We start from the raw sequence: 27,718 nt of genomic DNA on the forward strand, positions 1-27,718 counted from the left end.
ACTCTTGTTTTTATTAGAAATGTAGCAGAAATCCTCCGAGATTTCGAACCGATTAGAAACTGAGATTTTCGGGCTTAGCTACTAATATGTCGTTGAGGTATGGGGGTTTGTTTGCCGGAGCAGATCTGGATCAGTTCCAAATAGTTGTGAACAGTTTTATGACACCCCTTGTTCCAACCAACTCACTGTTGTTGACAGAACTGGTACTGGAAGAAAACTAGTGTATGTGTGGGGGAGGGATATATATAGAGCCTATTTTTTTTATTAATGTTCAAGGATTACATTAGCAATCTTACAAACCAAATTTACAAGAAGTGTTCTAAGAGGCGTCCTCCACATTCAATGCAGGCATTGCATCGGCGAACGAAACTCTGGTGCATCCTTTCAAATATCCCAGGAGTCTCACGGACCACGTCAGATGCAGCAAGTATTCTGGCCAGGAGTTGTTCTGGGTCGTCCACCGGTGTCTCGTAAACGAGGCTCTTGACATGCCCCCAAAAGTAGTATTCGAGAGGTGTCAAGTCTGGGGAGCGGACTGGCCATTTAACCGGCCCTCCTCTCCCTATCAAACGCCCGGGATACGTGTGATTCAAAATTAAGCTAGTAGGAGAATAGCAAAGTACGATTATTTCAGCGGTATGTTATCAAACTTCCCTAATTTCAATGGCCTCGACTGACTCAGGATAACTTCGGAGGACATGGATTCCTATTCGAAAGTTGTTCTCTCCAAGTCCCTCTATACGCTCCTTCAGTTTGGCCCTAACCTTTTGAATCACCCTGTATTTATAATACACACTGAATAATGCATCGTGTTCTATTACCTTTACTCATAAGTCAAGAATGTCAGATGCCAACGACAAAATCGACAAATGATTTTTTTATCATAGAGGCACTTGGTCTGTTTGGCTCTGAATGGATTCTTAAAATATTTATGCTTCTCGTACATGCCTCATTAATTATCGTTACGTCGAAACTATTTCGCACAGTTGCCATGTTATTTCAAGTGTGGAAATAAAATGGACTTTTTAGGAACATACTTTCATTCAAACATGTCCTCTCATACAGACTTTAAGGAACGTTTATAATCTCCCGCCGTATTCAATTTTGTATATCTGCTCACAAAGGCTCATCAATCACTTATTGACGTATAACAAACAAGTTATCTTCATCTTGAACGACTTTATCACTGACACCCATTAAAACAGGACGTCATAATAAGGAGAAACAACATCTCCGCGCGCTATTATTGGGAATAGAACCCAGGCAATTCCGTTTGTACACTTACAGCTTAAACAAATTACTTATTTCGAAAAGCACAGAAGGGACATAAATGATCTCATTCTACACAAAGTGTGTAACACGTTACAGTGTTTATTTGTATGTGTGTGTCTAAAAAAGCCTGACGCTGTCTTTCAGCACAAGGAATATGTCTTCTTATGCTTCGTCTTTGATGCTTGCCGAACCAAGAGCCATATTTATCACTCCATTTTCATCGTCTGAATACTTCGCCAAGACTTTCAATTATTCCTCGAATTCCTTCTATGAGTTATGTTCTCTTTCGCGACGGCGGCATGACTGGTTTTTTAGTGTACTACTCTTTTTTCGATTGTTTTTATTATGTCTTCCTTTTCGTATTGTTTCTGTTGTTAAGCATACGATAACATACCTATAATGAGGATATTTGGTGGCTGTGCCATTAGGGCTAGGGTACGCCGCAAGTAACCCAGCAGTCGCACTTAGCGGAAGGCCATGCCGTGCTGCTAGCATAAGCGCCAAATATCTCCTACGTAAGGTGTGATTGTATTGAGGTTATGCAGCATCGAACATGAGAGTGGTTATGAATGATATTTGAGGATGTAGAAGGGATCAGTCGTGACCTATTTTAAGGTACTATCCCAGCATATGATTTGAGGGACTCAGAGAAACTGTGTGCAGCCAACTTTCGTGGCCAGAATCTAAACAGGGACTGCGGAAATGTAGGAACGGTAACAAAACCTGGAATCGCGGTGGACGTCCGGCGATAAATTCGAATAAATCATTTAAGTTGCTTACACAGCTCATCATAACCAAATGAAAACTTCTGACATGTTATTATTGACGTTCGTAACAGGCTGTTGTCGGCTGGATGTGAATGAAAATAAGGATATCTGACGACTATTTATGTTTATTTTATTTGTGTGTGCATGTGTATATCTGTATAACAGCGTCTCCATGTCCCCATCTTTCAACTCCGAAACTAGTTAACGGATTTCGCTAACATTTTGTACTAGGGGCTTCCTACACGTTTTCGGGAAGATTCAGCTCACATTCGTGACAGTTCACTATAATCCCTATTTTACATGAAGCTCAAATTAAATGTTATCGAATTAATCAAAAGTGGCTCATCAAATAAAGTGTATAAATGCTACGAAATACACAATTTGAGATTTTAACTTCTTTTTTGAGATGAAGATGACTATTTCCTGGGTTGTTGCGCCACGTAGTCTGGTATAAGTTTACCGTTGTTTTAGGCGTGCGTACTGCCTCTATCGTCAGGACGATAAGTACTCATCACCTCATACCAGACTTCACCGCACAACAACCCAGAAGACAGCCATCTTCATACTCGCCACCGTAAGAACCAGACATCTCAGTATTTTTTAAGTTTCTTTACGCCTGTATTAAACGAAACTTAAATATCATAAATGTATTTATCGAGAAAGAAGTCTGTTACTGTTTCTAATTGATCACAGACTCGCATATTTAGGCATTTATTGACTTTGCCATATTTTAATAAAATTCCCTGAAGATCCTATCGAAATATGACAAGGATTTGGAGTTTAAAATCAACACAGCCGAACATTGTTATGCATGCCATTCCCATTTTTGCACTCTTCAAGAATCTTAAGAGTGCACTACGGCCAGATTAATAGCTTGCACTTGGCAAGTGAGTGTAAAACTGGGGGAAAATTTGCCCTTTCATTGGAGACGCCAATTGTATCCCTGATTCTTTAGAAGAGTCTCTTCTGTATTTGCTAGTTGTAACTTACCACCAAACTTAAGCCGAACGTCGCCGTTGCGTGGTTATCACTCCCGAATTCGCAGTCTCAGGTTCAGATCTGGGCCCGGAGACTGTTATCGTGACAGTTTTTCTTGGACCCAGGCACGTTCTGGCCACAGCATCCTTTAACTTGTTTCCCGTTTCATCACTCTGGAATTTGTGGGATGACTTAGGGGAGGGGAGGAGCTTTCTTCCCCCTCAACTGTTCCACCACTGACGCATTTAAACCACCTGAGCACTCGCTCGGTAACTGAAACAGAAGTTCGAGGCATTACTGTAGCGCGTGCGGTAACGCCTGCCAAATGCTGAGCAACCCGCCAAGCTTACGGCAGTTCTCAGAATAAACACACTCCGTTCCCCAATGCAACGTAATTCCTGTGATTACAATAAAAAGTGAGAGTTTGCTTCCACCCGAAGCAGGAGAGCGAAAGTCACGGGCTTACACAAAGCAAAACAGGTTGAGGATGCTTCATTTGACAAAGTACTAACAATATTTTCGATGAAGGTGAAGATATGTTTCTTATGGGTCGTGACGCCGTGTGGAATCGATGGGAAACACCAACATTTCGGAGAAACGTATCTTTGGGGTTGAATATGGAGACAATCTACCTCTGAGTCCACACAGTGTCGCAAGGAAAAATAATATTTTCATCTCTGTGAGACTGAGATCTCACATAAGGGAGAGATAACAACAACAACAAAGGAAGAATGAAAACGTGAGAAGCATCACAGTTTTAATTCTTTGCAAAAATTAAGTGATTGCATTTAGAGTGTGAGACATGTAACATGTAGGTGCTCTGGGAAAACAAGGTATAGTACATACAATCATTCCGTTGATGAACCTCAAGAGATGAGATAATTTGGGGGACTTGGGTAGAGATTGGAATATAATATTAACATGGGCCTTGGAGATGTGGTGGTGTCAGGATGTCAGTTCATTCAATTGGCTTAGGATATTGTTTAATGGAGGTTTTCTTTAAATGGCAACAAATCACAAGTCCCAAACCAAACAACCAAACAAGAGAATTGCTTGACCAGCTGAATAACAATCAGCTAGCACAGGAGCACTTTGGTGTGGTGTCATCTGGTTAGCTGTGAAACCATTGAGCCTGATCTTGGAAAGGTGTGTGAATGGTCAAAAGTTTAAGATTTCTTTCACAAATCAGTAATTCAGACATAAGAGATTGCTCTTGGGACTTTCACTCACCGTTCTTGCCACAGGTCAGGCTTCTTGTTAGTAAACAAATAATTAAAATATATTATTTAGATTATTTAATAGCCTGCTGACCAGTTAGTTACGATGATCTCCTGTTTACAGAATGAAGAATTGGCTATGGATTATGATAACGGCTCTTGTACTACTGTCATTGACAGCAGTAAGCGAAGGTGCCGACTACTCGGACCTTCGTGGTCCATATTGTGCATCAATAAGGAATAGCTGCTGTCGTGGACGAATTGATGAATGTTCAGTGCCCATCCTGGGCACACGCTGTTACTGTGATGATTTCTGTAACCGGACACGCTCCGAAGATTGTTGCCCAGACTTTTGGAGCTTCTGCTTGGGAATAGATCCTCCTTTAGAAATAGGAAGTATGTCTTTTCATTCACTGTTCTCACTCTGCTGACTTTGGTGCCTGCATTGTTTAATACACACATGGTCTTAGAACCCAGTAACATTTGGGAACTTTGGTTTAAGTTCCATGTAGTTTGTGGATGTTTGTCTACATTCTCCTGTGTTGTCTAGAGATAGTAGAGATCTTGTGATGGCCTAAACCCTTATCCATCGAATCCTTATAATTTTACTAACAAATGGATTAACTCACACTCACACTCAATTAGTAGAACTGTAAGGTTCAAAATTTTTAAAAACGAAAACTCACCACTGGACACAATCCTGAGCTTGTTCCATCCATCTTAGATCCTCATAACCCATCTCTCTAAGATCAATTTTAATGTTATCCTCCCATTTCTTCTTTTTGGTGTTTCGAGTGGCCATATTCCAAGAAATGTCACTATCAAAAAACAGTCCTTGTCTTCACATTCCTATTTACATGTCCAACACGTCTTAGCAGTATAAATTTCCTAGCAATAATTCTACCTCTTGTTTTAGTAATGATTCAGACAACCTCTACTCTACAGGAGACTGTAAAGGAGACGGTGACCGAAATCAGACTAGCTTCAAGAAGAAGAAAAATAAGTGCAGGATATTTTACACTTATGAGTGATCAATTACTTTATCCTGGGAGATCTTTTAATTCTGGGTCCTTTTCTCCAAATGGAAAAGCATAAAAATAAACATTAAGTAACAATGTCAATGTTGGTCATTTGGATTATAACAACATGTGGACTTGTAGGGCTGAAAATGGAGACAATATGCTCTCCTAAAATGTGGCGTTACAAGTCAGAAGACCAACTTCAGCATCTTCTTTGCCAAAACTTCTGATCTTACATAAGGAGCATTACTCATTGCTGCATTGATAAAAATCACCAGTTTGTATCATTTATAACCTTATCATTTGTTCAGGTTGCTACCACAATGGCCATTACTACCAGTTTGGTGAAACTGTGAAGATTAACTGCAACTTGTGGTGAGTAACAGTAAACAACCAGAGTACTTGAGCATTATAGGGAAATTGGGGAGGTATGGGTCTGCTTCAGTGTTCTTTCCAACTTTGTGTCCCTCACTGCTCTTTCTGTTCTGCGAATACAGATCAGTCATTGGCACACCAAATTGCATAGGGACACAAGTTTTTTACTTTGTATTTCATTAAATAGTAGCAGTCCAACTTGTGCTTGTCCAAAATTCTCTTCAAATAAAACTCTACTGGAATTATGAAAGTTCTTATATGAGTTTTTAACAACATAAGGCACTGAAGATGATGTTGCACCATGCAGTCTGGCAGAGAAATTTACCAACATTTTGGAGGCAGAGAGCGCCTATGAAATGTTGGTAAAATTGTACCAGACTACACGACTCTACAAAGCAGAAGACAAACATCTTCAGACTCACTGCTGTGAAAACCTTAAATCCTACTTACCACTAGTTGTTTGTGGCAGCAAAGCCTGCAGTGCTAAAAATTCCTATAAAATACTATTGTCAAGTATTGAAAGGTTAACTTTATGGTGAAATTTTGCAGCTTTTTTGAGTGTGAGCACAATGTTTTTTTAATATAACCTTTCAAATAAGTGATTGTACACCTCTACAGTTGCTTCCATTCAATCACATTTTTAGTTAACTGAAAAATGCTCACACACTTATTCGATATATGTGGATTAGATGTCAAATTCAATTTTGTGCACAAAGCAATAAAATCATCATGCCCACAGATCACATTATGGATTAACTGATTTCATGAGGCCTCCTTATAACAAGGTCTGACAGACCTACAGGATGACTGGAGTGAACTGGAGAGATGCCTCAATACCCAGAGGACCACTGTCTCAACAAACATTGCTGTGAAAACCTCAAATCCTACACTAACTAACTAACTAACTAGATGGCTTACCGAACCCGAAGGTTCATCACCGAATTAACCAAAGCCCTCCACCGGACCCTGTCCTGGGCCAACAAAATCCAGTTTCCTTCAACTCCTATCTCGGATAGATCCCGCCTGAGATTATCCTCCCATCTACGTCTAGGTCTCCCCAACGGTCTCTTCCCTTCAGGTTTCCCAACCAGTACCCGGTGCACACCTCTTGTCCCATCCATGCGCGCTACATGTCCCGCCCATCTCACTCTTCTCGACTTAATCACCCTCACAATACTGGGGGAGCAGTACAGATTTTTAAGCTCGTCATTGTGCAGTTTTCTCCACGCCCCATCGTCTTCCCTCTTAGGCCCAAATATCCTCCTCAACACCCGATTCTCAAACACCTGCAATCTGTGTTCCTCCCTCTGAGTGAGAGACCATGTTTCGCACCCATACAAAACAACAGGCAAGATTATTGTTTTGTATACTTTAATTTTCAGGTTCTTAGAAATCAGACGGGAAGACAAAATATTTTGGACTGAGAAGTAGCAAGCATTTCCGGAATTTAGTCTCCTCCTAACTTCCTCACAAGTATCATTTTGATTTGTTATTGTTGTTCCCAAATATTTGAACTTTGTAACCCTTTCAAAGGATTTATTAGCTACCCTAAGATAATTTTGCCCGCCTGTCTTCTGATGACGAGATACTAACATGTACTTAGTTTTTTCTGAATTTACTTCCAGCCCCACTTGTCTACCAGCCTCTAGTAAAACTTCTGCGTTCCTCTTTATTGTATTTATATCGTCCCCCAATAAATTAACATCATCAGCATATGCCAATAGCTGATGTGTCCCGTTCAATTGCAAACCCTCCTGCCTACCTTGGACCTTCCTGATGGCGTATTCTAGCGCAAAGTTAAAGAGCAAGGGAGACAAAGCATCTCCTTGTTTTAGACCGTTCTTGATGAGGAATGTCTCAGATACATATTTACCTACTCGAATTTTGCTGCAGGTTTCATTTAAGCACATTTTTATTAGACCCACTAGCTTCTTTGGTATACCAAATTCAATAAGAATATTATATAGCACTTCTCTCTTCACAGAGTCATAGGCTTTTTTGAAATCTATAAATAACTGATGTACAGTCCCACCGAACTCCCATTTTTTCTCTAGTATCTGACGAATGCAAAAGATCTGATCAATCGTTGATCTGTTTCGTCTGAACCCACACTGATGATCCCCAATAGTTTCATTCGCATATGGGGTTAATCTTGCCAAAAGAATGTTGGATAGAATTTTGTATGAGGTTGATAGCAGCGATATTCCTCGGTAATTACCACACTCAGTCTTGTCCCCCTTCTTATAAATAGGAATAATTATGGATTCCTTCCATTGATGTGGCATCTCTTCCTTATCCCAAATTAACTGAATAAGCTTATGGATCCTCATATGCAACCCTTTGCCACCTGCTTTAATTAATTCGGCCGGAATCTGATCAATTCCTGGAGATTTATAACTTTTCAACTTCCCAATGGCTAGTTCCACTTCATCTAAGCTAGGTTCTGGCACCAACAGTTCAGCTGTATGCATTTTAATCTGTCTAATATCACCAGTATTATGAACACTTAAGAGCTCGCTAAAGAAATTTTTCCACCTATTCACAATTTTTATTGGATCTGCAAGCAAATTGCCACTATCATCCTTTACCAAATTAGTCTGGGGTTGATATCCTTTCTTAAAGTTATTAATGCCTCTGTACAGGTCTCTGATGTTTTTTTCCTTATTATTTGTCTCAAGTTCAGCAATTTTGCCCTTCAGGTATTCCCTTTTCTTAGTCCTAAAGGTTCTACTAGCCTCACGTCTCACGTTACATAGATTATCCGCATTTGTTTTGTTTGGGTTCTGCAACCATTGAAATTTTGTTTGCTTCCTTCGATCTATTAATTTTGAACATTCTTCATCAAACCACGGTTTATTTTGCTTTCTCCTGTAGTATCCTAGTTTCTCTTTTGCTGAAATTTTGATGCAGTTTCTGACATTTTCCCACTCCCTGTTGATGTCCACACTTTCATTATCCTCATTTGTCTCTAAAATTTGAAACCTATTCGAAATTTCAACTTGATATTGTTCCTTTGCCTCTCCCTCACTTAATTTTTTCAAATCAAATCTTTCTGTGTCAAAATTTTGTTTAGTTCGTCTACTTACTGAAAGCCGCTCCCTCACTTTTGCTACCACCAGATAATGATCAGTGTCGCAATCTGCTCCTCTGAATGATCTCACATCAATTACATTTGTCTGCCTTCTCTTATCTACTAAAACATGATCTATTTGATTGTGTGTTCTGCCATCTGGGGAAGTCCAAGTGTATTTATGAACATCACGGTGTGGAAATTTTGTACTTTTTACAATTAAATCTTTTGACGTAGCGAAGGTCACTGCTCTGACGCCATTATCATTACTAAGTGCATGGAGACTCTCGCTGCCTATTGTGGGTTTGAAGACATCCTCCCTCCCAATTTTTGCATTGAAATCTCCTAGCAGAATTTTCATGTGATACTTGCCAAATGTATCAAATACTGATTCCAATTCTTCATAAAAGCTATCCTTGATATCATCGCTTTTGTCTTCAGTTGGGGCATGAACATTAAGGACAATGATGTCGCACCAACGTCCTTCCAAAATTACGTAAGACAACCTGTCACTAACAAATTCTACTCTCTTAACTGCTGCCCTAATTCTGCTATGAACAAAAAAACCCGTCCCTAGCTGATGATTGTCATTCCCCTTTCCATAGAAAAATGTAAAATTGTCCACTGGGATCGTGCCCTCCCCCTCCCATCACACTTCCTGCACTGCCACTAAGTCTAACTTATAATTCCCTAATTCCCTACACACTGATTTCAGTGCCCCAGCCCTATAGAGGCTCCTAATGTTCCAGGTACCAAATCTCATGTCCTTTTTCAATTGCCGTGGTCGTGCCAAAGAGTCCGTCCTGATCCGAGGCTTGGTTGATTTTTTCGTAACACATATTTTTTTTAAAGGTGAAAGGTTGTTAGCCCTACACCCAACCCCCAACCTGGAGGACCAGGGTATCACTCTTAGTCTAGCGCATCTCCTTAGACCTGTCCGGCTTGGGTGACCCTACCATGAGCCGAAGCTCAGGCCGGCATAGCCCTAAGGGTCATTTGAGCACGCAAGCCTCCTCACCCGGCAGATTGCCTTCGACAAGGTGGTGAATCCTACACACACAAATATAAAATAATTTTTATGTGTCAAACAGTATAAATTTCACCATTTTCCCATTCTAGTAAAATGAGTATCATTATGGCTAGAAATATTTGTTGTACTGTGTGAGAATTGAAACCTGTATAATCAGAATTATTGCAAATGACGATATACTAGTTACTAAACCTTAACAGAAGGGAACATGCAGGAACCCGATCTGCACATGCAAGGATCATATCAGAATTGTTAAAATGTCTAGATTGAACTGCAAGGGATAGGATGTGATGTTTGAGTCATGTAAATATAATGATAATTTTTTTTGTTCTGAAATAGGAAATTTCTTGTCTTGCCTATATAAATTACCATTATTTAGTCAATAAAGTCCACAATTATTTTATACTATGATTGTATTCTGCAGCAAATGCCAACAAGCAGGCAACAAGGTGGAGCTACTGTGTGAACGGAATGAATGCCTGGTAGAGCCAGAAGTCTTATCGAAGGTCAACTCAGGTGGATACCATCTCAACTGGCGAGCAAGTAATTACTCAACATTCTGGGGACGACGACTAAATGAGGGCATCTCACTCAGGCTGGGAACATTGCAGCCTCAGAAAACGGTACCTTTCTATGGAACATTTTTTCCATTCAACCCTTTGTGGTACTACATAATATTTAAAGTATAAACCTGCATCATACATATACATTTCAGTATCCACTGGAAATGCAATTCAAGCATCCATGGCCAAACAGAGTAACACAAGCACATTTAAGTATGAAAAACAAGTTCTGAGAATAACTTGAGATGCAGTTTTTCTTGCAAATGCTTTAATCAATGTGGTGATGATACCATGAACTGTAAATTCATAATTATACAGTTCAGTGATCTGTAATTTATACTAATAGAGATTCTGACTGCAATAAATTTTCAAGAAGTAACTTTGAGGTTCAAACCATCACCTTGCTTGTAATTATTAACAGAAAATTATTTCATACATAATATGTAGGCATGTTTATGATTTATTTTAATACAAAATTTCAATTACCTACCCCATTGATTTATCAATAGTACCCATCAAACAAACACATAACTACCAGGGGTGGTAGAGATACATGGACTAATGGTCCCCATGAAGCTTTAAAGGGATCTTTTACGATATAAACTTATGATTGTAATATTTGCTAGTGGTTTTATGTAGCATTAACATATGGATCTTCATATTTTCAAATGAGATATCATCTATACATATATTATGACAGTGTTGTTCTTTTGGGTTGGAATGCCATGAAAACTTACAGGTAGAAGTTTCTTTGGAACCTACAAGTCACAATCTAAATCCGTGTCATCTTCGCAACCTTGAGAACATCAAATATCGACAGATGCATTTTTTGCGTTTCTCAGAACAATCAGTTCTTTAAATAAATACTGTAATTATGTGGTGTATTTGTGGTTGTACCCCAGGTCACTTTTATAGATACAAATCTTTTTTAAAGTTTGAGGTATAAAATCTACCATGTGAAAGGAATCTTATTGTTATGGCAAATATTTGCAAACAAGAACACTTTTTTTCCATATTACAATTAATATGTTTTTTAGTGTGGTTGTGTTGGAAAGTTGAATTCTACTGCAATTTATGTCCAAGTGTCAATGTTATTAATTTCCAGTCAAGTCTTTAAGATACAGTAAGGTGTTTAAAAATGGGAGGAACAGAAGGGGGACAAAATTAATAATTAATAACTTCTGCAGCTATTATGCCTGAGCCTACTCTTCACCTTCAAGCAAGAAAAGTTGAAAGTTTATGAAGAAAAGGAAAATAAATTAGTATAAGACAGTGATAGTAATAAATAAAATGCAATTATTGACATGAAAATACTGTTTTATATACTTCAGTAAAGCATATTTTGTTAACAATTAGGCAAAAATGGAGTATCACAGTGAATAAACATGTTGGTCTTCAACTATAATACATTGACTTTGGAACTAGGCAGAAATGAGCAATAGTAGTAGATTAAAACAGTATGCAGTTGATATTCAGCAAGTTTCATTGATAAAATTTAGAATTATGAAACTTGCCACCACAAGCAACAAGGTTTGGGAAGTAAAACATAAAAATTGGGTCTTTAGTGGAAAATTTAGCTTTATGTTGTATGAGAAGCTTCAATTGGAAATATAATAACTGTAATGTAACAGCTATATTTAGTGGTACATGACAGAAAAGGTGCCACACCCACACCACACTTCTTTGCTTGGTGTAGTGCCATAGGAGACTGGGTGAATTAAAGTCATGGAAATGACAATACAACATTGCAGATGTGCAATGAGCACCCACTATGCTGTGAAGCAAACTACAGTGCATCTATAATATGAGCAGTTGTTCTATTACCCCTGCCCTTTTACCATTCAAATAATAGGATAGCTGTTGATGAATAACAAACCAGCTTTAGAGGTATGTTACTGTTCTCCTGATCCTGTCTCTCTTTTTAAGCTACAGTAATGGCTCACTTTGCATCAGTGTTCCATTTGAATATTTTTATGTAGGGATAAGAATGTCTGCTCATAGTGTTGGGATGGAAGTTTGAGGAATTACACAAATACTTCAGCATTCTGTCTCTTGAAATTATTTAAAGTACATGAATTACTTTGAAGATGCAGACTCAAAATCCTTGCAAACTTGCATGACTGTAACATTATGGAGATGATGTGATAATGAAAAAATTGTAGTTCTTTGGGAACATTGAAAAGGGTGCGTAGGAAAATATGCAGATGGATGTGCAGGGAGATGTACAGACTTCAAATTATTCCAACATAACCAAGACTTGCCCAACAAATCCATCATCTGGTTTCCCTAAAACCCATTTGAAGGATATCCTTCCATCTCCTTCTGTGTCTTCAAAGTGGATATTTTTTTTGGGACTTCATTAAGAATACATAACAATTTTTCATAAATTTCCTAGAGCTGAAATCTGAAAGACAATTGCATATTCTGAGCATAGATGTAATTTTATCTGTGTATGCAGGTCATGAGGATGCGTCCAGTGACTCCAGTATATGACCCCCGACGTTTACCACGCAGTTTTGATGCTCGAAAAATATGGCCTGGGTTTGTGGAAGCAGTGCGGGATCAGGGGTGGTGTGGATCATCATGGGCTTTGTCTACAGTGTCTGTAGCATCAGATCGCTTTGCTATCATGTCTCGAGGTCTGGAGAAAGTGCAACTCTCAGCACAGCATCTGTTGGCATGCAATAATCGTGGACAGAGGGCATGTCAGGGCGGACACTTGGATCGTGCATGGCTCTTCCTCCGCAAGTTTGGGTTAGTATGACAAGGCTTCATAAATCTAGGTCAGATGTAGAGGAAGAGAATTAAATGTGATAAAATATAATGCAAGTATCTGATGGAAAATATGTCTTATTAAGAGGCCATGCAGATAAACATTCTGCAACGGGAATTCATTTCTATAACCCTGTTGGTGTAGTAGGTGACCCATGTTATTGCATATAGCAGAATAGAAGATTTTGGCATTCTGTAAACTGCCAAAGTTTGACAAACCCTCCCATGTCTTGCAGTGCCACTTCACTCTTTTTCTACGTGAGAATTTGTTTTCTATGACACATGCATCTGATGCTGTTTCAGTGTGGTGGATGAACCTTGCTATCCATACACAGCAGGATCAGGGTTCTTGGAAAGGTGTCGCCTACCTAAGCGGTCAAACTTGCTTACAGCTCGCTGCAATCCACCAGCCCATCCCCAGACAGTTCTACGTACTGATATCTACCGCATGGGACCAGCATATCGTCTTGGCTCTGAACAGGATGTTATGTATGAGATTATGGAGTCCGGACCAGTTCAAGGTACAGCACAGCATATGAGAATATTATATCAGAAACTGCCAACATTCATGCATAAGTCTGTTTTTATAGCTTCCTTGCATACAATACATAAAATAAACATACACCATTTAGAAATTGTTCCTTTGTCAATTAAACAAATGTGATTGTGTTCCATATAATTTAACTGTTACTTGTACTCTACAAGAAATTTTTATCAAACACCATCAAATTTCTCAAAAACATACATTAATATTGATTAAGCATTTAAACATATATAGAATTCTGTAAGCATTTTCTGCTGCTTGAAATTGAGTGAATGAAAACATGGAGCTGTACAGCCACTCATAGTTGATGTTAAAAGAAGTTTTGTGATAAGATTTATGAAAGCTGTTTGTTTTGCAGGGTTGTATAAAAGTGTATAGTAGGTCACAAACAAGCAAGCAGTAATTTCTTTGAGAGTGATGTTCATGTTTGTATGTCAATGTGTGAAGTGTATTTAGTATTTGTCATGGAATATTCATTAATTGTAAAGAATATGAAGATTTTTATATTTCTGCAGCCTTAACAAGTTACCAAGTAAGTCACATAATTATAGGGAGCTGCCATCTTGGAGTGGTTAAATGGCATGTTACTGCTGTGCCTCTTTTGATTCATTGGGCTTTTGGGTGTGCCCCAGAAGTTGGCACAATCTTTTGGAGGAGTTTTGATGAAGATGCCTGACCTGTAACATTTTTCTGTGGAGGTTTCATTGGTGTTACCCATGTCTGTGATGTCTTCTTCGTGCTACGTGGTGGTAATATCTTTGAAGGTATTTTAGAGGGTGTTCTAGCAGGGGTGTCACACTGATGGATGCAGTGGCCTGCGACCACAGAGCTCCTGTATGTTGCTTCTTGGTTTAACACTTCCAGATGTTCCACATGCAAGAGCATCAGAAGTACAAGCAGCATCATCATCATCAGGAGTTTGCAGTAGATTATTCTTGACGTCTGTATAGGTTGTCATATTTGAAGCTTCTGGATCATAATTTGTTCCTATTTCTGCAAAAATATTCCTAGGAACCACAGTTTGCTGAATAGGACGAGGGATGTTCTCTAAGGCAAAGGTCCCGTCACTTCTGGCGACCTTCTGAAATTTATGTGAACTGTGAAGAGGAGTTCCTGGTACATTCTTAAGTTTAGAAGCTCTTTACCGAGATCCCATTTTGGATTCAACATCAAGCAGACGATCTCTTGCAAATTTCTTAGCTTTCTTTCCTGTTCTTTATGCAATGTTCACTGACTATTAATAATATCTGAGACTGGTTGACCATTGATCTTGAACGGTTTCTTATGGTGTTCCTCATAAAGGCTGACATACTAAATCAGCTCCTTTTCAACCTTCGGCAATTCCTTTTGGATTACCTTCCTTTCTTTCTCTTCGACTAGCAGCTGGCCTCCACAATTATGGAATAGACAGTTTGGATCATTTTCTCGATTTTCTAACTCTAACATTTTGTCCCAAAGTTCCTGACACTGGTAAGCCAATTGAAAAATCACATTATTTTGCTCATAGTGAGACTGAAACTTATGGACTTCAAGTTCATATAATTCCAAGAGATCTGAAGAATATGGTCGAAACTCCATGCACTCTTCTTCGCTAATCAAACACTTATCCCACCAGTGTTTGAGCTCTTTCCGAATCTCCTCAACAAAGCATTTGATATTCTGGCGTTTTGAGTTCTTCACATCTCTTTAATTCATCCTTCAAGGCTTTCAAAGTAGCAGCAAAGTATCCTCAATGAGTAACGAGGAACTCTCTGCGCCTGTATTCTTCATGGAGACGGTTCCAAAGTTGCGCGAGTTTTTCATGCAACTCATCGATTTGAGCTTTTGTGTCTTCCAGTTGATGTTCTAACCTCTGGTGTAATTGTTTTAGTGCAGTCATATTCTCCCCAGTTGGTCTGAAAGCTGTGTCCTTCCCACATACAAGTTTCTCAAATTCCAGTGTTGGAACAATTGTAAGTTCAGTCATAATGGCAATAATTGCAGACTTTGATTCTTGATACACTTGCATCAACCGTTGCTTTTCATCATTTTTCTCCTTGATGTTTACTTCAAAATCATCCAGTTGTTCACTGGGGAACTGATTTGCAAAGTCTGCTTGTGGCTGAATACCCAAAGCATTTCAAATCAGTTTTTCCTTGCTTTACAAATCTGCTAATCTGCACGCACGTGACTCTTTGATTTTGCGATGTTCATCTAGCTTGTATTGCAGTGTCCTTTCAACATTACACAATGGCACATTTTCACACCCAGTTACAGGAATCTCCATGTTCAGATCCTTACTCAATTCTGCTATCTGTTTCAAATCTAAATCTAGATAAAGCGAACATAATAAAATTTCCAACAAATGACTCACCACAATATGTTTTAAGTATTGATTATAATGGGAAGTATATACAAGAGTCAATAAATACTAAATTCTTGGGTTTGCAAATTGATGATCACCTAAATTGGACAAATCATATTGACAAACTGATACCTAAATTAAGTGGTGCATGTTACGCAATTAGATCTCTGTTGCATGTCAGCAACACTGACATACTCGGATCAGTATATTTTGCCTATTTTCATGCTATAATGAAGTATGGAATAATTTTTGGGGGTAAGTCATCAAACAATAAAAAGATGTTCACTTTACAAAAGAAAATTATTAGATTATTGGCTGGTGTAAAACCTAGAAATTCATGTCAAGTCTATTTAAGAGATTACAGATCTTAGCTCTTCCTTGTGAATACATATTCTCGTTAATAAACTTTATTGTAAATAACCAAGAACTCTTTCAAACTAATTCTGCTGTACAGTGTCAACACAAGGAATAAAAATCAGCTTCATAGACCAGTTGCCAACCTCTCATGCTTTCAGAAGAGTGCATATTATGCAGGAATCAAAATTTTCAACAGTCTACCATCAAGTCTCACAAGTCTTGTATATAAGAAGGAGCAATTTAAGGTAGCATTAAAAAGATATTTAATTACACACTCCTTTTACTCTGTCAATGAATTTATGTTGTTTACAAATAAGTGATAAATTTTCTTCTGTGTGTAATGGGTAGATCTATTTGTAGCTTATCATTTCTTAGGTGAACCCTTTGTTTTGTATTATGTGAAATTTATATAATAGTATGAGTTGTACTTTATATTATGTATTGTATTATTATTATGACTTTTTCCACATCCTATTGTCATCTGACTGTCTTATGGATCCATGGAATGTAATAAAATATGTATGTATGCATGCATGCATGTAATATCTGTATTATTAACAAACTTTTTCAACAATAAAATCTATTACTATGCAGTTCAGGATTTATACTGTTATTTAGTTCCATTAATAATAGATTTGCCGGTGGAAGACCCAAAATTGTAAAAAATGCAATTACAGAATAATGATGTGACTTCTTTTGCTGCCTTCTACAAATCAGACTAATATCTTATATTACTTGAGGCTTTTGTGAAGATGTCATTATGGAGACAGAATGTTTCTGTAATGTTGGACTGTAGCTCCATTTTGATATGGCTTGTCACCCAATAGGATTTTATTGCACACTAAAATCTGTTGCAACTTCTTACTTATGTTTTGAATGGTTTCCTTTTATTTTCATATTTTTTTGTTTTGTAATGAAGTGCATGTTTTTTGAGTTTGTTGTTGACCAGACTGTTTAAGTGACTTTCAGTTTTCTCCATACCCACCTATTCATCTATTTACTGAATAAATATTTCCTTCCATTTATCGTCATTTTTATTTTTGCCTCATCTGGTACATCCAGCCTCATTTTTCTCTTCCTTTTGTTACTTGAATTTTATCAATGTTTTTGCGCTTTGTAACCCTAGTTTTAATTCCATGTACTATTTTGGGAACTTCCATCAGTTTACTAAAATGTATTTTAATTTACTTACTCATCATTTTAATGTTCTGTTATTGTCTTCATTGTTGTTGACATTGCCATATTTTATTATACAGGGCCAGTCTAAATGCTGTTCCCGATTTGAAACACATGTTACTCACGTTTAATGAAATTCACATGCACAAAATTGGTACCGATGGAAAGAGAAACTCTCCAGGTTTATGTTGGTATACTTCGCAGCCGCGTAGTAACACTGTTCGCCGCCAGGGGCGACGTGAGAGAAAATGGCTGCCATCGAAGACGGGAGCTTTTTATGTCCTGGATTTCCACGTTTACCAGTCTGTTATTAGTGTGCAACAGCATTTCCGAACCAAATTTGCGCCAGATCCACCCAGTGGGCATACAATTCGTAAGTGGTATTCCGAATTTAAGAATAGGGGCTGAATCTGTAAAAGAATGTAGCACCGGCCGCCCGTCAGTAAGCGAGCAACGTGTTTGGGAGGAACTCTACTACAGGCTGGATGTGTGCCTAGTTACCAAGGGGGCTCACATTGGACACCTGTGATGTACTGAAACTAAACTTGGAGAGTTTCTCTTTCCATCGGTGCCAATTTTGTGTATCTGAATTTCATTAAACGTGAGTAGCATGTCTTTCAAAGCGGGAACATCATTTAGACTAACCCTGTATTTATCAAGCTTACTAAGAAATGTCACATGACAAGTAATACAAACATGAAACATCTTCCTTAAAATTAAATAGTACTTCAAACTGACGCAACATGACGCTAATTCTTACAGCTACCATGAAGGTGTATCAGGATTTTTTCCTGTATCGGGGTGGAGTGTATCATCGCTCTGGCTATGGAGATCAGACCTCCAATGGCTACCATTCAGTGCGAGTGGTTGGTTGGGGTGAGGATGTGACACATGGAGAGCCCATCAAATATTGGGTGAGAGTAAACTGTTATTATACATCCTTTACACTAAGTGCATAAAATAAAATCAGAATGGGAAGACTGTTTGTCCATCTATCAGTGTTTTTTCATCTCCAAAACTACTTGGCAAACTTCTAATTAAATTTGGTGTAGGAGGTTTACTTTAAAATTTATAGAGCAAATTTCATTTTGGTTCATAGAATTTCAATATAACCCCCACTTTACATGAACTTCAGATCAGACTTCATCATTGAGCCGATGACATTAAAATAAATCTTATGGTGTGCATTTGATACTTACTTGAAACTTTTCCAGTATGATGAATATGTAAAGAAATACAAGGAAAAATAATTTGTGGCTATATGCAGTGTGAAATGATTCTAACAAAGGGCATATATCTGCATTAAATGAATACCAAGTTCACTAAGAACACACTATCACAGAGAATGGTTTGTGAAATATATAAGCTCTAAATTGGAGCATACATTTTCATTATTTGTTAGGTACATAAAACTTGAAGATTTCCGTCTTCTGGGTTGTTGCGCAGTGTAGTATGGTAGATGTTTACCAACGTTTCAGAGGTCATACTGCCTCTGTCATCAGGGCAATGAATATGCCAATTGAGCAGAGGACTAGAACCGTCTTTGTCCTCGTCCTGATGTATGAAGATGGTTCTTGAAACGTTGGTGTTTTCTTCATTAAGCTACCTTACACAGCTGGTAGCCTGAGAATAATTTATTATACTTTGTCACCATGAAAGCTTCAGATCATACATTTTTTGTTTCAGTTGGTAGCAAATTCTTGGGGAAACCACTGGGGAGAGAATGGCTACTTCCGAATTCGAAGAGGTGTCAACGAATGTGAAATTGAAGACTTTGTGTTGGCTGCATGGGCTGACACCCTTGTACAGACTGTTCCAGTCAACCCACTCACTCCGAACAATCAACTCAGTAACAATATCTAGATAATAAACATAACAGCATATGCTGTGCAATGCCATGAACACTGCCATAAACAATGAGTGTATGAGTAGAATAAGTACTGTGTTTATGATGTTGACAGCAGTACCAGTAGGGCTTCAGTTCAGAGCAATCCAGACTACACAATTGTTGCTGAAGTGATAACAGCCCCCAAGAGCAATCAGTTTTTAAAATGGTGAGACAGAAGCATAGGCATGCTTGAGTCTTTGGTCATCTAGATTCAAAATGCATTTACATAGCTGGATAGATAACATAGCTGTTCATATAATTTGTGCACTTATCATTGTTAAGTCACGTATTGTTTATTAACCATCAAAGTGCCACTAGAGGTCTAATGGTCTATAGGTTACTCTGCTGATCAATTGCTAAAATATTTAGATAGATGAAGTCTAGTTGCTTATTCACTTCAGCTGTGTGCATGTTCTGCATAAATTGTGTTTTGTGTGTTGATCACAAATTATTGTCTTGACTTTTCATACAATGATTCTTTAAGTGGAACACTTGCGAACTCATCAGTATTATGCTTTTGATGCTGTTTTAGGAAAGGCTAATATTCTGCTACTGTTTTAAAACTACTGCACAAAAATATTGAGAGGAGTGCTTGAACAAAACTTTTAAATTGTGGAAGTGGTTCAAGGAAGAACAGAATTTGCACTTTGGATTATGTTAAGTTGGGGCTTTCATATTTAACAACTGAAAGCAAAATTTGAAGAAATGTGTACACATCTCTGGAGAGTGCTTTGAGAAATGCAAAGTGGAACTTGACAGCAGTATAGTGATGGCAGGTGCAGTTCACAGATTATATGAACAGCTTGTGTTCCAGTGACTATTTATGTAATTAACCCCGTGTCAGTTATACTTTATTCCCATTGCCTGTAGAGTCGACATTATACGAGGCGTATTCGGAAAGTAAGTACCGTTTGGGAATTAACAAAAAACAAAACATATTTTTTAAAAAAAATGTATTTTCATCAGATTCTACGTTTCTTGGGCTACCTTTCGACATAGGTACCGCCATTATTGAGGCACTTATCATAGCGGAACACAGGTTTTTGTATACCACCCTCGTAGAACGCGGCCGCCTGCGATGTCAGCCACTGCTGCACTGCCTCTTTCACTTCATCGTCGTCAACAAAATGTTGACCAACCAGGAATTTCAAGTGTGGGAAGAGGTGAAAGCCGCTTGGCGCCAAGTCGGGGTTGTACGGGGGGGTGATTCATTTGTTCCCATCAAATAACGTGATAAGGTTTTGAGTCTGAGCAGCAGCGTATGGTCGAGTGTTGTCGTGATGGTCGCCCAATTCGCGCCTCATCATTAACGTTTTCACGCCCTTCATTGAACTTGTGAACCCATTTCCTAACCATACCATCACTCATTGCATTTTCACCATAAACAAATCTGGCGATGAATATCAACCGGCCGCACATTCCCAGCGTTAAGAAAACGAATAACAGACCTTATTTCACAGTCGGCGGGCCGTTCAATTTTCTTAAACATTATTAACGCCCACGGAATAATGTTAACTGACACTACTTTCACGAAATGGCGTCTGTGATGAATCAATGGATAGAGGAAGGCACCGCGCATGCGCAAACGGATTGTTTCGATGATGCGCGGGAGGTATGCCCAAACGGTACTTACTTTCCGAATACATACCAGGAAAGGTATATGGTGCAATAGATTAAAAATCTTGTTTAAAATATGCTGACAGTTGCAGTGAAGGAGCTGCTCAAAATTATGAATGGTAGTTATTACAGCCAACCACAAGTCACTGTTCCAAGCACAGCACAAAAATTATTGTCATCTGGTCACTAGAGCCAACAAGAAACTTTCAGCTACTGGCTAATTTTCTACTGAGGTCTTTGGAGTTGGCTTTTCAAGATGCAGTTGTAGTCCCATTAAATGATATTTACCCATTACCATGTACTGCTGCCCAGAATATCAGTATCTGACTTATTTTATTTTGGCTTTCCAGACTAGCCTAATGTCCCAAATGTTTTGAGTGCCCCCTTTGCCTTATTAGTTTTATGTTTTATCTGGTGACCAAAATATGTCTGGCTTCCAAATTTTCAAAGATTACTATCAGTCTGTCTTTCTGCTGTGATGACATCACATGACCTGTGAATTTTGTAACTTCCCAATCTGAGGATCAACAGGTCAGAATGTCACTACTTGCTCTATGTGTGTGTGTGTATATGTACACTCTGTAGTTATAATGTATGAAGTACAATGAGGTGCCCCAAGTTTTTCAGGCAAACTTTCATTTTGGCTACATATTACCCTTTGAAGGCCAGGTATTTTACTTTCTAAAGAGGAGCACAAGGGTTTAATTATACCACAACTGCTGTGTTATAATTTTCCAGCAGATATATTGTACATACAACTCCTACACTGCCACCTGTTCTTATCACTGCCAAACATATAATTTCCCCCCCCCCCCAGAAAACATAACCTTTAACTGTAACAAAAGAATATTAAAGTAACATCAGAGGATATTTCTATGAATGTGTAAGTATGGTAGACCTGATGACCAAATCCTCCAGTTGAAGAGAATTATGAGAAGTTATTCATTTATCATTTCTAGTCTACTATGAATAATATGCATGTGATCAAGAAGAGGTGATTTGATTACTCCCTCAGAAGAATCACAGTTATACAACATTCATTTCTAGTACTTTATTATAAATGTTGGACAGAAGATTTGTGTGAACAGCAAGGGAAATTATAGGTTTATTAGTATTGTAATTGAATGTGGTATATTAGTTTTACAGAATAGTATGTCTTTCAAAATAAATTTTAAAGCAATAAAATTACTCTGAGTAGGATTTGAAGTTCTAATGGCATCAAACATGAAGACTGCTTTCTTCTGGGTTGTGAACTGTGCAGTCCAGTTGAAGTTTACATTGTTTTAGAGGTGTTTGATTCCTCTATCATCGGGGAACTTCTGCCAGACATGTCTCAACCCAGAAGACAGCCGTCTTCAAATTGCTCTCAAATTACACTGCTTGAAGCACTTGCTACATGTGTACAGACTTTACCAATTTTTATTGATATACTGTCAATGTAAGTTGGTTGGTGTTTTTCCTATGATGCCACTATTATGTTGCACTGCCCTTGATATTCTACAGAATTTTGTCATCAGGATCTTGAACTTATTCAGTTTATTTTCAATGATTATACAGTTCATTTTATGTGTGGTTAGCGATGGTCACTTTAAGACCTTGGTATTGAAGAACCGTCTTTATTTTGGCAGCACAAAGTGTCAGGAGTAATCACGACTTATGATTAGTATATAAACTACAAAGATCTTTACTACAATGGGATGTCTGGTTAATGTTTATAATGTATGCCATTACTCTGAAAGTCATGAGTTTGGCAGTTAGATTGGATCAACTTGATATATACTTGAGATATATCTCCAGCTGTGAATTGATTAGATAAAATTGATTTTTGGTAGCTTATGAGTTTCAGCTTGATGCATCTTAAAATCAGTAGTTGATGTGTAGTGCCATGGCAAAACATTCACATAATATTGGAGCAAATAAGATTGGCTAGTTGGTTTTTGATTCTGATTCTGAAGAGCAAATTGCTCAAAACGACTCTGATCTTGAATCCACATATATATATATATATATTTGATGATACAGTTCCAGTAACTTGGGCATGGCTCATCAGAAGGAGTGAAGGCAGGGCTTGAGTATATTAGTATATTAATTCTGATACTGGTTTGAATCGCATTACTGAACCTGTATTATTACATATGTTTATAATTTGACCTTTTTTATTGATATTTGTATATGAACTGTTTATAATATTTTGGTACAGTCAAACTGCTACTTCAAAATGAATGAAAATCTACCAGACAAAATGAGTTCTGATAATGATTGTTTGTGCAAGCATTTTTAAAAAACTATAACAGTATCTATTCCTCATTTTACTATCCTACAGAAAATTTGGCTGTACAGTGATCATTGTGAAATTCAATGGAAGAGTAGTTTTTAGATGGTACGTCTCAAGAAAGTGAAAAAACTATAGAACAGAATTACACAATCTTTATCATAGTAGGGGATATACATATGGCATGTCTAGGGAAACAATGTGTGACTGTTGCAGATGTCACCACATAGAGCGGAGTTCAGATTAAGAAACGCAAATGGAGGTTATTGGACAAAGTAGTTCATGGACAGTTATTTTTCATCATCTGAACTCTTACTCTGCAGAATATGGAAATTAACAGCTGTTCATTTATCATATTGAATTTGAATGCCAACATACTGTGGGCTAAACACCTTCAAACTGAAAAAAGGGAACAGCCTCCCAGCAACAGGTTATTATGTATATATACAAGGAAATACATCAAAACCTTTACAAATTAAAAGTTATAAGAATGCATGGGTGATGCAGATATGAGTGATATGATGACAAGCATCGACAGTACTACTAAGAAAACATGTTAAGACTAAAAAAAACTCCTCTTTTGTTGGTTCACCAAACAACCCTTAATGATTTATAGTTCTTGGGGTGCAAATTGATCCATAAAGTGTAGAGAATGACTCAGAGGAGGTCTGATTCCTGCTGCGCACACAGAGTTCTTCAATATGAAGTGATGATTGGCTATTCTGAAGGTTCAGCTTCAGCATAGGACCATTCACCATAAAAAGGGACTATCATGACTGGAAAATTTATATTCTCTCAGAGAGTCAAACTGCAGTTAAGGCACTTGACAACTGAAAATGTACTCAACATTGGCCTGGGACTGCCATAAATATCTGATGATACTTGTTTCATGCAACACGGTTAATTTGGTGTCGGTGTCAGGACATAAGGGAAGTGATGGTTATGAAATTGCAGACCAGTTAGTTAGAATGGGCCCCTTATGCCCATTTATAGGATGTGAACTCACCTGTGGGATATCAGGAACTGGGTTGTTGTGGAACACCAAAAATGTTGGCAGTCCACTTTAGGACAAAAACATGCTAAGGGCTTCTCAGCAAGTTGCCAACTAAAATAACTACTAAGCTATTAAAGTTCAGCAGGATCCTTATTAGACAAGTTACAGGGCTACTAACAGGATACTGTCCCTTCAGGAGACACCTCTTCGATTTGGCGAAAGTAAATAAACCCATTTGTAAAAGGTGTTGACTTAGAAACAAAAAGAACCTTGCATGTTCTTTGTGAATACAAGGCCCCATCTGAAACTTGATTTTGTCATTTTGGCAGGTATTTTGAGAACCCAGGCAATTATGAGATATTGCTGTGCAAGAAACTTGTGTTTCATTGCAGGGACAGGACTACTGGCAAATTAATAGAATTAAGGAGGCAGTGGTTGCAGTGCAATGTGTTGCCTCAGTGCCCACATGCATACATACTCTCATAAGCAGTTCATGGCATTGGGCTTCATCATTGGCCTACCATGGTTGCTCTTAAAGCTGTAATGTCTGTTCTGACAAAGAAGGTACTATTGTAAAGGTGATGTAGATTTACCATTTAGATATGTTTCAGGGTGTACCATACAAAACTGCATTACTAAAAACTTCTACATAAATGACCTTTTCTTTTCTTTTAATGCCTTTAAATATATACTATCGGTTCTAAAGTCTGAAACAGTGATTCATGTGCACATGGGTGGTTTGACCTCACTCTTTAGTTATATGTTAATCAAGCAGTGTGTTGTGGAGCAAGCTGGAAATGAAACTATAAACTCTTGTCAGCAAATGGTTGCACAATGGCTACCAGAACAAAAAACGTTTGCATAGCCAGTTTTGTGTGTCCACAGGTGAAATGGATTTTCTCTTGCATTACTTAATGATTTGTTATGAAACTTTTTTGTGGTTTCTGTAACTTAATTGCCTTTCAATTTTAACATTTTATAAGACAAAAATAATGAAATAATATAAATATCTACTGTGGTCACACAACTTAAAAATGCTTGTATGGTTTGAGGTTTTCACAGTGGTGAGTATGAAGATTTCAGAAATCTTTCAAAATGCTTTTCATTACAATTTTATTCTTAACATTTATTAAAATATAAAATAGAAGATTTAAGTCTATCAGCTTGATTCTATGCTGGATGTTAAAGTTCTTACAACTACCATGAATATTATCATACTTATTGCAACTTTAAGGGTTTTAAATAAGTCCCTACTATGGTTCAGATTATACATTATGCTGTAGATCCCTTCTGTTGGCATTCATCTTCATTTTCGTATCATCATAGACATTGGAGATCCCAAAATGTGTGTTCCAATCTGAAATGTGGATTCTCACTTTCTTTCATGCCAGGTTTGTCAAAGACCAAACATACAAGTTACAACAACACAGAGTTGAATGGTGAAGGTAAATTCATTGGTGTAGCTACAACACTACTGTAGCCTGAACAACCTTAATCAAACATCCATAATGTCATACGTGGTCCAGCTGGACGTCCATCATACCACTATACCATTAACCCTAGAGTTTGAAGTCTGGCCAGCAGTCCCACATTATAGGCAATGTATATCTCCCATTCCTGTATGATTAAGCTTGATTCACTATGAGGAATGAATCATCTTGTATAAAATTCACTAAAGCAGGAGTTCTCAGCCTTTCAAGTTCACCCTTTTGTATTGATTGATATGGTGCAAGGTTTTAAATTAGGGAAATTTTTTGAAATACAATGGAAAATTATTAAAAGTGCTACCATATTAGGCCTACTATTGCAATAAGGTTCACTTATTACTTCGTAATCTTCTTTACAAAACAAATCGTAAGATACTGGACACTGCCTTCACTAGATTAATCTTTTAATAATAGGCTTCATTTCTGACACGATTTTCATCCCATCAAGGGTTCATCAGTAAGAATGAAAACCCTGATGTCTAGTTGGCATGCAGTAAAATTACTTGCTGGAATTCCACAGCTCATCATAGAAATATAATATGCTATACTAGTTTTTCTTGAATACATGTTAAAAAAGTGGAATGAGACTGCATTTTTTGATACAATATATCTCTTCTGAGACTAGTAAATAATATTGTGTGGCATGAGGCATGTATTTCAGCAAGAAATAGCTTCAGGAAAATTGCAACCAGCATGAAGACTGCTATGGGCTTCACTATCCAAGCAGTTAGTAACACCATTCAGAAACATTAAATTACCAAACTATACTTAGGATATTTAATACAGTTAGTAATTAATTACACAAACTGTAAAACACAAATACAACTTGAAATCTAAAAATCTGTACTTATTGGATGTTTGTGTAGACTGTTATTTTAGGTTTAGTAAATTTATTTGTTATAAATGTATTTATATATGTAATTCATAAATTCTCTTAGATCTCTGATTATTTCCCATTCTCAAATATTTTATTTATGGCATATTATACGGCCTTGAAAAATTATGCCAAGTCCTACTCATGAAAATAATATCATATGAAAAGATTATTTGTTGTCCATGTTATGTTATATCTGATTTAACTTCAGAGTCCTGTGTCACTTGTTTGACCAAGATTTATAAACAAGCAAGACAAACAGTTTTTGGAAAGAAAGCCAGCCATATTTGTGACAAAAGTTTGAACCTTCTGTTTGACAAATTACATTATTTTAATCAACATTAACTGGTGAGAATGATATTCTTTAAGATTTTGGAACTATCAATTAAGCATAAAGTGGAGCCTGTTTTCACCAACACATAAAATAATATTTACAATATGTTTGAAAGTATAGGGTCCAACATAAAAAATCCAGTAATAACAGTGTAATAAGTACCATGGGAAAAATTATAATTTATGATATTGTAGAAATTGATCAAACCTTTAGGTTCCCATTCAAATTTGTGAACTAGAGTTTAGCAACATAATGTGCTCAATACAGTACATGTTTCTAGTTTTTATCAGATGTATTTATTTCTTGCACAGAGCTATTCAACCTGTGGAAAAACAGTGCTTATAACCAGTTAATATACGTTACTTCTGCGAATTTCTGTTTAATTATCCAACTAGTTTCTGGTGAGCAGACACCCATGTTTTTGTGGCGTTAAAATGTAGAATAACATTTGTGCTACTTTTGCATCAGTGACTTACCAAATAGCTTTCATGCAGCAGCTAGCAGGGCCAAGTAGGGCAGAGACTGAAGCCTAGGTAACTGAATGGCAGTCCATTCACTCATCACATTTTGCTAAAAGTGTTAGTTTTTAAAACATAATACCACCACAGTTCATTTAGATTTATACACCAATTTTGTCTTCCACGTTTGTGCTGTATTGACATGTTGTAATTCAGGCTTAACATGTTGGCCTACCACAGCACTATGCCGTCCTTACAGCATAGTAATCGTTCATGTAGGTGCATCTCCCAGTATTGCCACTCAGTTTTA

The 27,718-nt window shown here is 37.6% G+C and overlaps 1 protein-coding gene, 1 long non-coding RNA gene and 1 pseudogene across 3 annotated transcripts in view; 1 reads left to right on the plus strand and 2 right to left on the minus strand.

Moving 5' to 3' along the window:
* Positions 1-22,189, plus strand: part of LOC110828108 (tubulointerstitial nephritis antigen-like) — a 47,192-nt gene extending 25,003 nt beyond the window's left edge. For both annotated transcript variants that reach the window (XM_022060481.2, XM_022060471.2), the window contains exons 2-8: positions 4,359-4,630; positions 5,565-5,628; positions 10,153-10,351; positions 12,750-13,045; positions 13,367-13,584; positions 18,247-18,398; positions 19,171-22,189. In XM_022060481.2, the coding sequence (XP_021916173.1) occupies positions 4,360-4,630; positions 5,565-5,628; positions 10,153-10,351; positions 12,750-13,045; positions 13,367-13,584; positions 18,247-18,398; positions 19,171-19,347 (1,377 nt within the window). In that variant the 5' untranslated portion in view covers position 4,359 and the 3' untranslated portion in view covers positions 19,348-22,189. The remainder of the gene's footprint in view (positions 1-4,358; positions 4,631-5,564; positions 5,629-10,152; positions 10,352-12,749; positions 13,046-13,366; positions 13,585-18,246; positions 18,399-19,170) is intronic.
* On the minus strand, positions 228-27,513 carry LOC147874705 (uncharacterized). Its single transcript, XR_015533789.1, has 3 exons — positions 27,427-27,513; positions 4,921-5,052; positions 228-3,290 (listed from the first exon to the last, which is right to left on the minus strand). It is a non-coding gene; the product is annotated as an uncharacterized LOC147874705 (long non-coding RNA).
* LOC110828115 (protein regulator of cytokinesis 1-like) lies at positions 13,629-16,237 on the minus strand (annotated as a pseudogene).
* Positions 27,514-27,718: the final 205 nt, after the last annotated feature.

This window comes from Zootermopsis nevadensis, unplaced genomic scaffold, assembly GCF_977971745.1.
Source record: "Zootermopsis nevadensis isolate Lab colony 2312 unplaced genomic scaffold, Znev_1.0 Znev_ptg000006l, whole genome shotgun sequence".
NCBI classification, from domain to species: domain Eukaryota; kingdom Metazoa; phylum Arthropoda; class Insecta; order Blattodea; family Termopsidae; genus Zootermopsis; species Zootermopsis nevadensis.